The following is a 14,782-nucleotide window of genomic DNA, read 5'->3' as shown; positions in this document are numbered from 1 at the left end:
CTCACTCTGTCACCCAGGCTGGAGTGCAGTGGCATGATCTCGGCTCACTGCAACCTCCACCTCCTGGGTTCAAGCAATTCTCCTGCCTCAGCCTCCCGAATAGCTGGGACTACAGGTGCATTCCACCACACCCGGCTAATTTTTGTATTTTTAGTAGAGACAGGGTTTCGCCATTTTGACCAGGCTGGTCTCAAACTCCTGACCTCAGGTGATCCACCCATCTTGGCCTCCCAAAGTGCTGGGATTACAGGCCACCGTGCCTGGCCTGTAGGCAGGTTTTTAGAGAACATGTGTGCAGCCTGGCCAACATGGCAAAACCTGTCTTTACTAAAAATACAAAAATTAGCTGGGCGTGGTGGCACCCACCTGTAATGCCAGTTGCTTAGGAGGCTGAGACGGGAGGATTCCTTGAGCCCTGGAGGTGGAGGCTGCAGTCCCACCTGGGTGACAAAGCTAGACTGTCTCAAATAAAAAACAAAACAAAACAACAACAACAACAAAAACCGTGTGTGATTCCTTCAGGCATCAAGTCTGAGTCGCTAAGAAACAGAGTTGTCACTGGGCCTTGCTCTGCCAGGAGCTGCAGAGCTGGGGTCCTCTCTGTGGCGAGCACAGCAGGATGACTACTCTGTGGCACCCTGGGGTGAGGGAGGAACCGTGACACCAGCCCCTAGGAAACGGAAGCAGAAAAAGGAGAAACAGCAACGGCTGCTCTGCTTCCGTCCCATCTCGCTCTTGGGACATTCCAGCCAGCAGAAAGCAGCTCCATGAGAGCCACGGAGGATCTCACAGCCGCAGTCTAATAGTAACGCAGAGGTAATTTTAACTCTTTATTCTTCTACCCTTGAAGGTAGGGATGAGCAGAGGCTTACCTCCCTCCAGGGGCAGCTGATATCTCCCCACCCCCAACCCCAGAAGTTGAGATGTCCCTTCTCTGTTCCACCCAAGCATCGCCTAAGTTGGGAACAGGTTCTATGTCTTAAAACTTGGGATTCTTTAAAAACATATGTGGCCAGGCGTGGTGGCTCACGCCTGTAATCCCAGGAGGATCATAAGGTCAGGAGTTCAAGACCAGCCTGACCATGTCTCTACTACAAATACAAAAATTAGCTGGGTGGTGGTGGTGCATGCCTGTAATCCCAGATACTCAGGAGACTGAGGCATGAGAATCGCTTGAGCCTGGGAGGTGGAGGTTGCAGGAAGCTTGGAGGTTGTGGTGAGCCAAGACCGTGCCACTACACTCCGAACTGGGCAACAGAGTGAGACCCTGCCTCAAAACAACAGCAACAATGCGTGATGACACATGCCTATATTCTCAGCTACTGGGGAGGCTGAGGTGGGAGGATGGCTTGAGCCTGGGAAGTCAAGGCTGCAGTGAGCTGTGATCATGCCACTGCAATCCAGCCTGGGCAACAGAGTAAGAGCCTGTCTCAAAAAACACACACACAAAAACAAAAACAGGCTGGACTCCTGTAATCCCAGCACTTTGGGAGGCCAAGGCAGGCGGATCACCTGAGGTCAGGAGTTCAAGACCAGCTTGACTAATGTGGAGAAACCCCGTCTCTACTAAAAATACAAAATTAGCCAGGCTTGGTGGCACATGCCTGTAATCCCAGCTACTCAGGAGTCTGAGGCAGGAGAATCACTCAAACCTGGGAGGCGGAGGTTGCAGTGAGCCGAGATTGCACCACTGCACTCTAGCCTGGGCAACAAAAGCGAAACTCCGTCTCAAAAAACCAACAAACAAAAAAGCACATGTGGAGTGTTGTAGAAGTCATTTCCCTTGGTAAGACAGTGGAGGAAACTACTTTGCTTTGACTCAAATTTACTTCCAGTCGACAGTATTTATAAATAGCCCCAGTCAGACACTGCATAAAGACATTTCAGTCAACGACAGAGCACATATACACTGGTGGTCCCATAAGATTATAATGGAGCTCGCAATTTCCTTTTTTTTTTTTTTTTTGTTTTTGAGACAGAGTCTCACGCTGTCACCAGGCTGGGATGCTGGAGTGCAGGGGCATGATCTCGGCTCACTGCAACCTCTGCCTCCCAGGTTCAAACAATTCTCCTGCTTCAGCTTCCTGAGTAGTTGGGATTACAGGTGCCCAACACCAGACTCAGCTAATTTTTGTGTTTTCAGTAGAGACAGAGTTTCATCATGTTGGCCAGGCTGGTCTCTAACTCCTGACCTCGTGATCCACCTGCCTTGGCATCCCAAAGTGCTGGGATTACAGGCAAGAGCCACCGCACCCAGCCAAAAAATTCCTATTTTTCAGCTTAGCATTGTGGTGCAACCATTACCTTTTCTATGTTTAGATACACCAATACTTAGCACTGTGTTACAGTAACCTACAGTACTCAGTACAGGAAGGCTGTACCAGTATGCAGCCCAGGGGCACTGGGCCATACCATGTAGCCTAGGCGTGGAGTAGCCTAGACCATCCACGTTTGTGTAATTACAATCGATGGTTTGCACAACAATGAAATTGCCTAATGAAGCATTTCTCAGAATGTGTCCCCATCATTAAGTGACACCTGACTGTATTTCCAGGACATAGTACTGGTCCTTGGGAAGCTCCAAAGGGAGAGAGTTCACCATGAGCTGAACCATGCTCCTCACTCTGTGCATGGAACCCCACTTAGCTTCCATTTCAGCGTTTAGGCTTATAGGAGGAGAATAGGTTTAGAAGCCACAGACCAGCAAGAACAGAAGTCATCGTCCAGTAATTTCTACTGGACCAGGTCTGTCTGACTGGAACCTCATTTTGCCTCTTTGCTTTAACTCCTCAGGAATGTGAACCCATCTTCCATGCCTTCCAGGAGGCCCTTGATCTTCTCTGCCCAGGGCCCACTCTTCTCTGACCCAGAGATGGGCCAGCTGATGGTGGCTCACACACCATCACTTTCTTCAAAGCCCAGGCATCTGTTTAAATTCTGACCCTGTGAAGACTTTTCCTATTTTGGAAAAGCTCTTCTATTTGCCTGCAAAGATTTGTGCTCCTTTTTTAATTTCAATTTTTATAGAGGAGGCAGGTTCTTGCTTTGTTGCCTCAGCTGGTCTCAAACTCCTGGGCTCAAGTGATTCTCCTACCTTGGCCTCCCAGAATGCTAGGATTACAGGCATGACCCACCATACCAGGATGGATTTGTCTTCCTTCAGGAGACAGTAGCTGATGTGTGCCCCTGGCCCTTCTCCCCTAGAATTCAGCAGTGGCCACCATGGGTTCTGTGAATTCCAGAGATCACAAGGCGGAAGCCCAGGTGGTGATGATGGGCCTGGACTTGGCGGGCAAGACCACGCTCCTTTACAGGCTGAAGGGCCACCAGCTAGTGGAGACCCTGCCCACTGTTGGATTCAACGTGGAGCCTCTGGAAGCTCCTGGGCACGTGTCACTGACTCTCTGGGACGTCGGAGGGCAGGCCCCACTCAGGACCAGCTGGAAGGACTATCTGGAAGGTGTAGATATCCTCGTGTATGTGCTGGACAGCACAGATGAAGCCCGCTTACCTGAGTCAGCTGCTGAGCTCGCGGAAGTTGTGAATGACCCCAACATGGCTGGTGTTCCCTTCTTGGTGCTGGCCAACAAGCAGGAGGCACGTGATGCACTTCCGTTGCTTGAGATCAGAAACAGGCTGAGTCTAGAGAGATTCCAGGACCACTGCTGGGAGCTACGGGGCTGCAGTGCCCTCACTGGGGTGGGGCTGCCCGAGGCCCTGCAGAGTCTGCACAGCCTCCTGAAATCTCGCAGCTGCCTGTGTCTCCAAGGAAGAGCCGGTGGGGTCCAGTGCCGACACAGCAAGAGATCTTGACCCGGACAGAGCTGCATATCTTTGCTCATACAAACTGGAAGCACCAGCTGATCCCTTGAGAAACTTATGCTCAGTCTATCAAACAAGAAATGCTGGCTTCGCCTGTAATCCCAGCACTTTGGGAGGCCACGGTGGGAGAATCCCTTGAGCATAGAACTTGGAGAGCAACATCACGAGACCCCATTTCTACTAATAATTAAAACATTGGCCGGGCATGGTGGCGTGTGCCACTAGTCCCAGGTACTTGGGAGGCTGAGGGAGGACAATCGCTTGAGCCTGGGAGGTGGAGGTTCTGGTGACCCGGATTGCACCACTACACTCCAGTCTGGGCGACAGAGTGAGACCCTGTCTCAATAATAATAATAATAATAATATTCTAAGAAAAAAATCTCAACACACTTCATTTAATAGCTCATTACCAAGTGTGAATGAAGCAACATGTCATAATAGAATGGCCACTGGTTGCATAACAATAGAGACCTAAATTCACAAATAGGGAAAGAGGTTTTAAAATCAAATTTGGGGTCAGATGCGGTGACTCTTGCCTGTAATCCCAGCACTTTGGGAGGCCAAGGCAGGCAGATCGCTTGAGGCCTGGAGTTTGAGACCAGCCTGGCCAACATGGTGAAACCCCATCTCTACTGAAAATGCAAAAATTAGACAGGTGGTGGTACAGGCCTGCAGTCCCAGCTACTCAGGAGGCTGAGGCAGGAGAATTGTTGAACCCAGGAAGTGGAGGTTGTAGTGAGCTGAGATCACGCCACTGCACTCCAGCCTGGTGACAGCGTGAGACTCTGTCTCAAAAAAGAAAAGAAAAGAAAAAGTCAAATTCAAATATCATCTGGACATGTCACGGTGGATCATGGATCCTTATGAGTGATTTTCCCCAGAAGCCCCTGGGGATGTGCCATTGTAACTCTGAAGGCAAACTCGTCACGGCCCACACAACAGCAGAGGTCTGCAGGTTAGACATTCCCTGGGATGCTCAGTCCTGGGCAAGAGGCTGAACGTTCATGCCATCTAAAATCTATCTCTTTTTTTTCTGATGCTGATTAGCCTCTCCTCATTTTATGGCATTGTGTTGATCCTTTTCATAAACTTATTTTCTTATTTTTTCCTTCTCTTTTCTCCTTCTTGTAGCATATGTTTTCTTAAAGATCAGATCAATCATATATTTTATTTATTCATTCATTTGACCGAAAAATACACAGAGTATTTAGTTTGCGGCAAAAGCACTGAGCTTTCGAATATGAATCGTGTTTTAGATGGGAGTTGTGAATTCTGAAGATACACATGACAGCAATTGACGCCTTCTGTCTCATGATTGAGAGGGAAATGGGAAGTTGACCATAGCATCCTAGAAGGGCCATCAGGTGATCGTTACCTAGCATTCAAAATTATTTGCAAAATGTTATGCTTTGGGTCATTTTTCCAGGGAAGAAGATTCAGAACTTTTTACCAGATTTTCAAAGACATCTGTGACTCCTAAAAGTTAAGAATCACTGATGTGATTGTTGTATCCCTCATCCAACCCCAGATTACTTTCTGTAATTGGAGTTTTTTAATGGCAAGCAGCTTATATTTAGCACCTGTTCTCATGTTAAAGAGCTGTAAATGTTAGATATCCCTTCTTATCCTGGATTGGCTCTCTCTCTGGAGTACTGCAGTGTAAATTGGCCATTACTACCCTTCTAAAATCTGCGATCTGCCAGGCCCCTCTTCTAACACCAGGTTAAGCATGCCGGGCTATTTCCAGTACTTGTCAATCGACATATTCCAAGATTCTGTGTGAGACACTAGGAATGCAAAGTTGAATGAGATAAGGCCTCAGGCCCCATGGAAGGTAAGACAGTAAAGACATAACTCCCATAAAAATGTGAGGAGAGAGACTCAGTTCAGCAACTGTTAACTGAGCACTTACTTGGACCAAGCTCTGTGGTCTTGGTATTTCACATAGACTAACTCTCACAACTCTAAAAAATACATATATTCCCATTTTACAACATTACAAACTGAGGCTCAGAGAGGTTGTGACCTCTTGTCACTTGAGGCAGAGAGTTATAAAGTAACACATCTGGAATTTGAAATCAGATCTGTTTAGCACTAATGCTGCATTTTTCTACAACATCACGCTTTTAGAAGGTTTAAGCTAGGTAGGTAGGCTTTCAGTCAGCAGACATGATGGGGACAGCCTTCTAACATGAGGGAAGAGGCTGTCTGGAAGCATGGGTCGGGGGGTATAAGAAGGATAAGTAAGTGGGTATACCTCCAGTAGGGTCTTGGGATGAGGGTTGGGTGAGGCTGACATGATGGAAAACAAAACTGGGATGGAAGTTTAGGTCCAAGTTGGGCAAAGTTGTTTGAATTTCAGCAATCAGGGGTTTGGGTTGAGGAAGAAAAATCATGAGACTTGCCATGTAGGAGGACACCTCTGTGGCAGCATGGGAGTGAAATAAAGATAAAACAGGACCCTGGATCTGGGAAGTCAGGGAAACCAGCTAGATGATCAGCACACAGCGGATGAGGGAGAGGAAGACAGATGAGAAAACTGAGAGCTATTACGAAGAAAACCAGTTGAGAGAGGAAGAATTTGGAGAGGGCTCAAGATTTTGAGTCTGCATGATGGAATGACTGGAGTACCATGAACTTAAGAAGGTGAGCACTGAAGAACCAGGATGAAATGGGCTAGAACAGCTGGGTTCAGCTTTTGAAGGGTGGGTACAGATCTGGTCATAGCTGCTTTCAGATTGTTCCATTATCTGCAGTCCCGACTATCCTGCTGGATGTATTTGTTGGCTCCCACTCATGGAGGCTCATTTCCTCACATGATATGTCACTTTTGATTGTGAGCTCATTTTCGGTAGGAGTTGTTTTTCCTGTGTGACTCCCATGTGCCCTGGACTGTAACAACATTTCTACAGAGTGGTATCTACCAGGATCCTGGGGATTTCAATTATTTTAGACCAAATATTATGTTAGTTTCTCTGCCTGGGGCTCCTGGACCTCAGAGGCAGTATATATCTGAACTGTGCACCCATTCAATGAGCAGGCCCTAGGGATTCCATATCTGAAAGGTGACATTTTTTTTCCCTTGCATCCATGTTCTAAGACTGACAGCTTGCCTCCTCAGACTTCCCTGAGCTGGTGGGCAGCATTTTTTTTAACCCTCTTTTAAGGAAGGGTCATCTCTCTGATGCTTTTTTTCTGAGCTCGGTTTAACATTTTCTATCTCCAAGCATGCCTAAGGCCACATGTCCTGTTCTCCCACTGGTGTTTTAATTTCAGCCCACTCTCGAGAGCCTAAATTTGGCTCCTCTACAATTTCCATGGACCCCAGGCTTCCAGCTTACACTTACTGCTTTGGCTGTGGTTCCTCTCTTCCATTTCTACCACTTGAGGATTTCCTTTTATTTTGTCCAAAGATGGCATGCATTAAAAAAAATTTTTTTTGTTACAGTTTACCCAACATTTCTATGATTTTTTTTCATGGGAAGCCCATTTGCCATAATGCTAGATGTCCTGAACTTTTTTGATATGTGGCCCTGAGCCTTCCCAAGGTGCTGTCAGGACGGTGACATGATTAGATCTGTTCTTAGAAAGATATCATGGGCAGCAGCATTTGGGTGGAGGTAGCATCCTGAAGGCAAGGAGACAGGTTAGAGGACTAGAGGTGTCTTTTGACCCAGGTAGACACTATTGACACATTGGTCTGCACAAACAGTTCACCACAAAAAGCTGCCCTTTCATGCCATAGGCTTGATTTTTCCTGTTGTCTTGGCAATCCCTCTGGTTCAGCCAGGACAGTAGTCTCCTCTCTGACACCAAGATGGACCATGCTCTCCCCCAGCTCCGAGTGTGTGCTCCTTGCCGGAACACACACAGTGGACGAGAGGACCCTCAGGTGGCTGAGTATTTGCCTTAAGCCCATCATCCTTGAAAGCAGATGTGCTTGATCTTAACAGAGCCAGGAAGTCTCCCCTCAGATACAATTTTGGAAAAAGGACAATGAAAGCAAAAAACCCTAACTGTTTCCAGTGGAGGGTGTTGAGGTTCTTCACGTTTTGAACACAGAATTGGACAAATGGGCAAGAAAAGCACAGATTTATTGAAATGAAAGTACACTCCACAGAGCGGGAGTGGGTCAAGCAAGCAGCTCAAGAGCAAGGGTTACAGAATTTTCTGGGGTTTAAATACCCTCTAGAGGTTTCCCATTGGTTATTTGGTTTATGCCCTATGTAAATGAAGTAGTGGCCCGTGATCAGACCCATTGATTGCAGAAAATTACTAATCAGAGGCTAAAGTGAAGACACAAAGTTACCCCTATGCAAATATCTGATTGATTGCAGAAAGTGACCAATCAGAGGCTGAAGTGAAGTTACAAAGTTATACTCCTCTGCAAATAAAGACTTGGCCTGCGGCCAGCCTGATTGGTTGTAGGAGGGGGCCAATCAGAGGTGCTTTCAGTTTTCATCTGCAATGCAGAGGAAGCTGGGGGTTGCAAAGGGAGTAGCCTCTGATCCTTTTGTTATTTGGGTGTGGAGAGGTGGGCTTTTCCTTTTGATTCAGTTCTAGGAAGTCAGTGCGAATCAGCCTTACCTTCCCCGCCTCCAGACCCTACTCTCCTGCTCAATAACTATGCCCAGTTAGTGTTAACTGTAACTCTCTGCTGCTCTGCCTCCTGCTAAGAAGGACTGAACATCAATCAAATCACTCGCATCGAATCACTCAGCAGGTGAGTTCGGGGATGATAACCACACAATTCTCTCTGCACGAAGGGTGGGTTTGAGAGCCTCAGAGTCTGGGGGCAGCTCTGCCAGCCGTCCGCTTACTGTCTTACTGTTTCCCTGGGGTGAGCATGGGAATCCCACAGGGTACAAGGCCCTGCATCTCCTTCGGGGATTTCCGAGGCCCTCTTTCTTTGCATGTGCTCTGGCCCATCAAGCTCCCATGTCAGGTGCAGTGCTTGTAGTTGCAGTAGTGACCTTAGCAGTGGCAGCAGTTCTACAGGGTCACAGAACTTTAGGGAAGCCTCCTAACACCCCTGCTCTTCCTTAGGCTGCAGCTGCTTTCCTGTCCATGATTTAAGGATCCTTAGATCCCACCTGTCCAGGAAGCTCTCCCCACACACCCCAGCCTACGTCCAGCCTCCCCCTGAGGTCCCATGGTGTGACTGACTGTCCAGGCCCCAGCGTCCTTGTGCCCTAACTGGGGCTGTTCCACATTGATATGTGATCTCCCCAGGCATGGGGTACACTCCTAGAGAGGAGGGGCCAAGTCTTCCATCCTTCTGACCCTCTGCAAAGCCTGAAACAAAATTAGATACTGAGAGTTTCTCATTAAGTACCTGGGTGAATAATGAATAACTGATTAAAGCCAGGGAATTGGGTATCACAGCACGGAGTCCCTGGGTCCTCTGAACAGTCCAAAATAAAATTCCAAAATGAGAACACCAACAGGCTCCCTGGCTTGAGAGCCAAAATGGCAGCACAAACCTATGTCTCAGGCATCCCTTGTGGTAAAAACAAGAAGAAGCCAGATACACTCTTTCTAGAGCATGTCACACCCCAAACAACCTAGCTTTTAGTTTACGGAGGAAAAGGGGTGGAAAGTGGAGACCCAGAACCAGATGAGAATCAAACAGGAACAATAAGTTCAGGGTGTGCCTCTTGTCCCAGCACCTGGGTCAACATGGGCAAGACCTGATGCAGTGGTGGAGATGCTGACCTTTGCTACTGCCTCTTGGGCCTGTAAGAGCAAATACAATTAAAAAAAAATTTTTTTTAGTTTTTCATTTTGTTTTTGAGACAGGGTCTCTCTTGTCACTCTGGCTGGAGTGCAGTGGCATGGTCTCGGCTCACTGCAGCATTGACCTCCTGGGCTCAAACGATCCTCCCACCTCAGCTGGGACTACATGGAGTAGCCACCCCACTTGGCTAATTTTTAATTTTTTTGTAGAGACAGGATTTTGGCACATTGCCCAGGCTGGTGTCAGACTCTTGGCTTCCCCTCATCCCCAAAGTGTGGGGATAACAGGCAGGTCTGCCAATACAAATTGAAAGAAGCAGCCTGTTTGATAGATCAGTAGCGTGATTATAATTAACATTAATCCAATATGCATTTCAAAAAAGCTAGAAGAGATTAATTTGAATGTTCCTAGCATAAAGAAAAGATCAGTGTTTAAGGTGATGGATATTCCAGTTGCCCTGATTCAATTATATTAATGTTAACAAATTATTCCATGTACTTCAAAAACATGTACATCTATTGTGTACCAATAAAAAAATAAGAGTTTTAAGAGTTTTAATTCTCCTTGTGGAAAATAAGGGAAGAGACTTCACCTCCCTCCCTTTTTACTTTAGGAAACTTCACATTTTAAGTTTGTTCCTCTGTTTCTTTGAGATGTATGTCAATCTTTTAAAAAGCTAAATAGGGCCAGGTGAGGTGACTCACACTTGTTATCCCCAGTGCTTTTGGAGGCTGAGGTGGGAGGACTGCTTGAGGCCAGGAGTTCAAGGTTACAGTGAGCCATCATTCCATCACTGTACCCCAGCCTGGGCAGCAACAGAGGTCCTGTGTCTTTAAAATACTAATAAATAATAAATTTGAAAGCTCAGTAAGCCTCTTGGCAGCTTTAGGACTCAGAAATACCATTTTCAAGGACCAAGGAGCCAACCCTTTGAAACATAATCATCAGAGTTTCAGTGGGAGGGTAGGAGCCTGATCTGGCAGGTGCCTCACTCTAAGTTGCAAAGCTACTTCCTGTCCTAAAGCTATGAGAAGTTTGTTTTTCCTGTGGATAAAGTCAATTAGCTAACACAGATGGTGACCTCAATTACTAGGTGAATCTGTGGTGAGCTCTGTGCAACAAATGGGGCTGCCGAGTCCTCTTACTTGAGAACCTGTCTGGAACAAGTCACTTCTGCATGACTCTATAAAAGGGCAAGGTCTCTTTCTGTCTTTGTAGTCTCTTAGGGGATTGTGTGGGATGTGCGTTACATTTTGGTTAAATGCTTATTAGCTAACAAAACAATTTTCTTTCTCTACCCCCTTTGTGGAGAGATTTCCTGGATTGGCAGAGATTTTTGTTTGTTTGTTTATTTATTTATTTTTGAGATGGAGTCTCTGTCGCCCATGCTGGAGTTCAATGGCACGATCTCGGCTCAGGGCAACCTCCACAACCTCCACCTCCTGAGTTCAGGCGATTCTCCTGCCTCAGCCTTCTGAATTCTGGGATTACAGGCATGCGCCACTACGCCTGGCTAATTTTTGTATTTTTAGTAGAGACAGGGTTTCACCACGTTGGTCAGGCTGGTCTCGAACTCCTGACCTCGTGATCCACTTCCCTCGGCCTCCCAAAGTGCTGGGATTGCAGGTGTGAGCCACCGCGCCCAGCCTGAGGTTTATTTTGAATAATATTTTCTCCACAGGCCCATCGTCCTGACTCTGTGAGCTTTTAGCCGCACCCAGGATCAGTCAGATGGCACAGCGGAAGAAAGGGTGCTCAGCCTGAAGGCATCCTAATGAGCGAGAGAAAACTCAAGGAGGTTTTTGGAGGGCGCTTAGTTAGGAATGATGAACCTAGCACAGCATGACTTGTGGCCTTCCCCACGGGCAAGAGTAAGAACACCTGTGACTGCTCCTGAACTCACTAAGAATTTCACAGTGTGTGAAGGGTGACTCCGAGTTTCCTTCCCACATGGCTTATAATAATAGCAGCTCAGGAAAAACAAAACAATGTTTTACATTTATTTACTTTTAGAGATGGGTTCTCACTCTGTCACCCAGGCTGGAGTGCAGTAGCACAATCATGGCTCACTACAGCCTCAACTTTCTGGGCACCAGTGATCCTCCCACCTCCGCCTCCTGACTGGCTACGACTGTAGGCACGCTCCCCATGCCTGGCTATTTTTAAAAATTTTTATTAGAGACAAAAGCTTGCTTCGTTTCCCAGGTTGGTTTTGAACTCTTGGGCTCAAGTGAGCCTCCTGCCTTGGCCTCCCAAAGTGCTGGGATTACACGGGTGAGCCACCATGCCTGGCCACAAAACAATTTTAGAAAGGAAAAAAGCCTTTTATTTTTACTTCATTGTCTTAATTTCTACTCCTCTGAGACATCCACCCCCAAGGAAACTTGGCTACGTAGCTATAGATTATAAGTACTTTTAAATTCTCCTTGAGAAATGCCACTATCCTGCCTTAGATCTCAAGCTAAAACCTGAGATCTAAGGCAGAATAATGAGTCCTGCTTACCCCCGATCTGGGGCACATTGATATTTTTGCAGGTTCCTTCAAGCATGAAATTGTAAACCTAAACAAACTGCTTCTCATAAAAGTATTTCCAATTCTTCAAATAAAAGGAGGCATCCTAATTATAAATAATCTCTGGATTATAAACATGACACCACATCTCTTGCAATTTTTATTTTACTTAGTCTTTGAATTCCATGAACTTCAATTTCATTTGGTGTTAAGTGCTGGCCTAACCTGGAAGGAAAATATAAAAGATAAAAAGAAAGGTATATAAAGATTTCTCAGAGTTATAATACTGAGAAATATAAAAATATAAAAAATTCTTCTGTGAGAGAACTGCTACAAAGAGGGAGACACCAGATCCCCCTTTGCTCAAACTGTCACTGTCTAAATGCAGTTGAGTGTGTTGCCTTAGAGTCTGGGCTTGAAGTCAGTCAGAAGTGACCAGAACACCAGCCCTACCCCTCACCAATAGGGTAACCTTGGGCCAATTATTTAACCCTTCTAAGCCATAAGTACCTCATCTGCAGAATGGAAATGATAGGGAGCACTTGGCAAGGTTCTTGTGAGAATTAAGTGAGATATTAAGCACCCGGCTAGCTCAGTCGGTAGCAAATTGCGATACTGTGTTCATCTAGTCAACATGTATTTCTTTATTTTAAATAGTGTTATATAGTTATAGAGATAGGGGTCTTGCTGTATTGCCCTGGTTGGAGTGCAGTGGTGTGATCACAGCTCACTGCATGCTCAAACTCCTGGGCTCAAGGGATCCTCTGGCCTCAGCCTCCTGAGTAGCTGGGACTACAGGTATGGGCCACCATGCCTGGCTAATTAAGATTTTTAAAAAATAGAAATAGGGGTTTCACCACCTTGCCCAGGCTGGTCTTCAGCTCCTGGGCTCAAGTGATCCTCCTGCATCGGCCTCCCAAAGTGCTAGGATTACAGGCATGAGCCACTGTGCCAGGCCTTGACTGGTGTTTCTTGAGTACCTACTATGTGCAGGTACTATTCTTAAGCATTCTGGAGCCTGCTGGACATTTAGCTCCCAGCCTCTTCTCTACCACAATGAACATTTCCATCCCAGGACTTCTCCTCTCCCTCTCCTTAGACCAAAGCTCTTGCAGTCTGAGAATGGAAAAGCCCAGCATGAGCCTCTCCATGCACTTCCAATGCACCCTCCTCTAGCAAAGGCTGAAGACAAGGATTTCAGAAGACTGGAAATAGAATCCCACACTCAGCTCCTCTCTGAAACTACAACAACTGCTTCATTCCTTGGACTTCAGTTTTGGTTTTTGGGTTTTTTTTTCTTTCTTTTTTTTTTTTTTTTTTTTTGAGATGGAGTTTCTCTCTTGTTGCCCAGGCTGGAGTGCAGTGGTGCGATCTTGGCTCACCACAACATTTGCCTCCAGGGTTCAAGCAATTCTCCTGCCTTAGCCTCCAGAGTAGCTAGGACTGCAGGCATGCACCACCATGCCCTAGGAACCAAGAACCCTGTGCAGTGGGGGCAGAAGCCTGACGGTTGTTTTGTTCCCCCACAGCTATAGGTTACAAGGTTCTTACACAAGCTTTGGGGTGGCCCCACCCCAGGCCCTTCCTTCCCCTCAGTCAGTGATGACTCAAGAGGTTTTGGAAAGGAGCTCAGGGGACACTCAAACAGCAGGCTCAGCTTAGGGCACTTCTGACGCATTTTCTAGGTAACATTAGGAGCTGGTCCAGACTGGACTCCCCAGCCACATGGACATTCACTCCCCAGGCTTGGTCTACAGTGCCCTGGGAGTTCAGTAATACACTGCCTAAAGGAGATTTTAGGAGGGAGAAAAAAGAAAAGAAGGAAAGAGGGAAGGAGGTAGGGAGGGAGGGAGAGAAATAGAAAGAAAGGGAAGGAGAGAGGAAGGAAGGAAAGAGAGAGACAGAAGAAAGAAAGAGGCCGGGTACGGTAGCTCATGTCTGTAATCCCAGCACTTTGAGAGGCCCAGACGGGTAGATCATGAGGTCAGGAGTTCGAGACCAGCCTGACCAAGATGGTGAAACCCCATCTCTACTAAAAATAAAAATAAAAATAATTTAGTGGGGCACAGTGGCAGGCACCTGTAATACCAGTTACTTGGGAGAGGCAGGAGAATCGCTTGAACCCGGGAGACGGAGGTTACAGTGAGCTGAGATTGCGCCACTGCACGCTAGCCTAGGTGACAGAGCAAGACTCCTTCTCAAACCAAAAGAAAAAACAGAAGAAAGAATGAGAGAGAAGAGAGGGAAGGGGAGGGGAGGGAAGGAGAGGGATGTGGTGCCTAACGCCTGTAATGCCAGCACTTTGGGAGGCTGAGGCGGGTGAAACACCTGAGGTCAGGACTTCGAGACCAGCCTGGTCAATATGGCGAAACCCCATCTCTACTAAAAAATACAAAAAAATAGCTGGGCGTGGTGGCTGACGCCTGTAATCCCAGCTACTTGGGATTAGGGCTGAGGTAGGAGAATTGCCTGAATCCGGGAGATGGAGGTTACAGTGAGCCAAGATCATGCCACTGTACTCCAGCCTGGGTGACACAGTAAGACTCCGTCAAAAATAAAAATAAAAAAAGAAAGAAAGAAAGGAAGGAGAGAGAAAGAAGAAAAGGAAGGAAGGAAGGAAGAAAAACAGTCATTGAGAATTGTGAATGTATATGTATGTTTAACAGTATATATAATTGTATATGTCTCACCAGAGAGACAGTAAAGGGATT

At 46.7% G+C, this 14,782-nt stretch overlaps 1 protein-coding gene across 3 annotated transcripts; it reads left to right on the top strand.

The window, feature by feature from the left end:
• Positions 1-416: 416 nt before the first annotated feature.
• Positions 417-6,121, top strand: ARL11 (ADP ribosylation factor like GTPase 11). 3 transcript variants are annotated; one of them, XM_017535893.2, is made up of 2 exons: positions 417-816; positions 3,205-6,121. In XM_017535893.2, exon 2 carries the CDS (start codon positions 3,223-3,225, stop codon positions 3,811-3,813), a length of 591 nt encoding a protein of 196 aa, XP_017391382.1. In that variant the 5' UTR covers positions 417-816; positions 3,205-3,222; the 3' UTR covers positions 3,814-6,121. The 3 variants fall into 3 exon arrangements, with proteins under 3 accessions (XP_017391382.1, XP_017391381.1, XP_017391380.1); XM_017535892.2 differs by having other exon boundaries at positions 2,824-4,424; XM_017535891.2 differs by having other exon boundaries at positions 2,794-4,424.
• The last annotated feature ends 8,661 nt before the right edge of the window (positions 6,122-14,782 follow it).

The sequence above is a fragment of the Cebus imitator genome, unplaced genomic scaffold (assembly GCF_001604975.1).
Source record: "Cebus imitator isolate Cc_AM_T3 unplaced genomic scaffold, Cebus_imitator-1.0 Scaffold94, whole genome shotgun sequence".
NCBI classification, from domain to species: Eukaryota; Metazoa; Chordata; class Mammalia; order Primates; family Cebidae; genus Cebus; species Cebus imitator.
The sequence above is the reverse complement of the archived record's forward strand: the minus strand, read 5'-3'. Positions and strand labels throughout refer to the sequence as shown.

What these genes read in the sequence shown, in the direction of transcription:
- ARL11 (XM_017535893.2), top strand. Translation starts at nt 3,223, where the DNA reads ATGGGTTCTGTGAATTCCAGAGATCACAAGGCGGAAGCCCAGGTGGTG.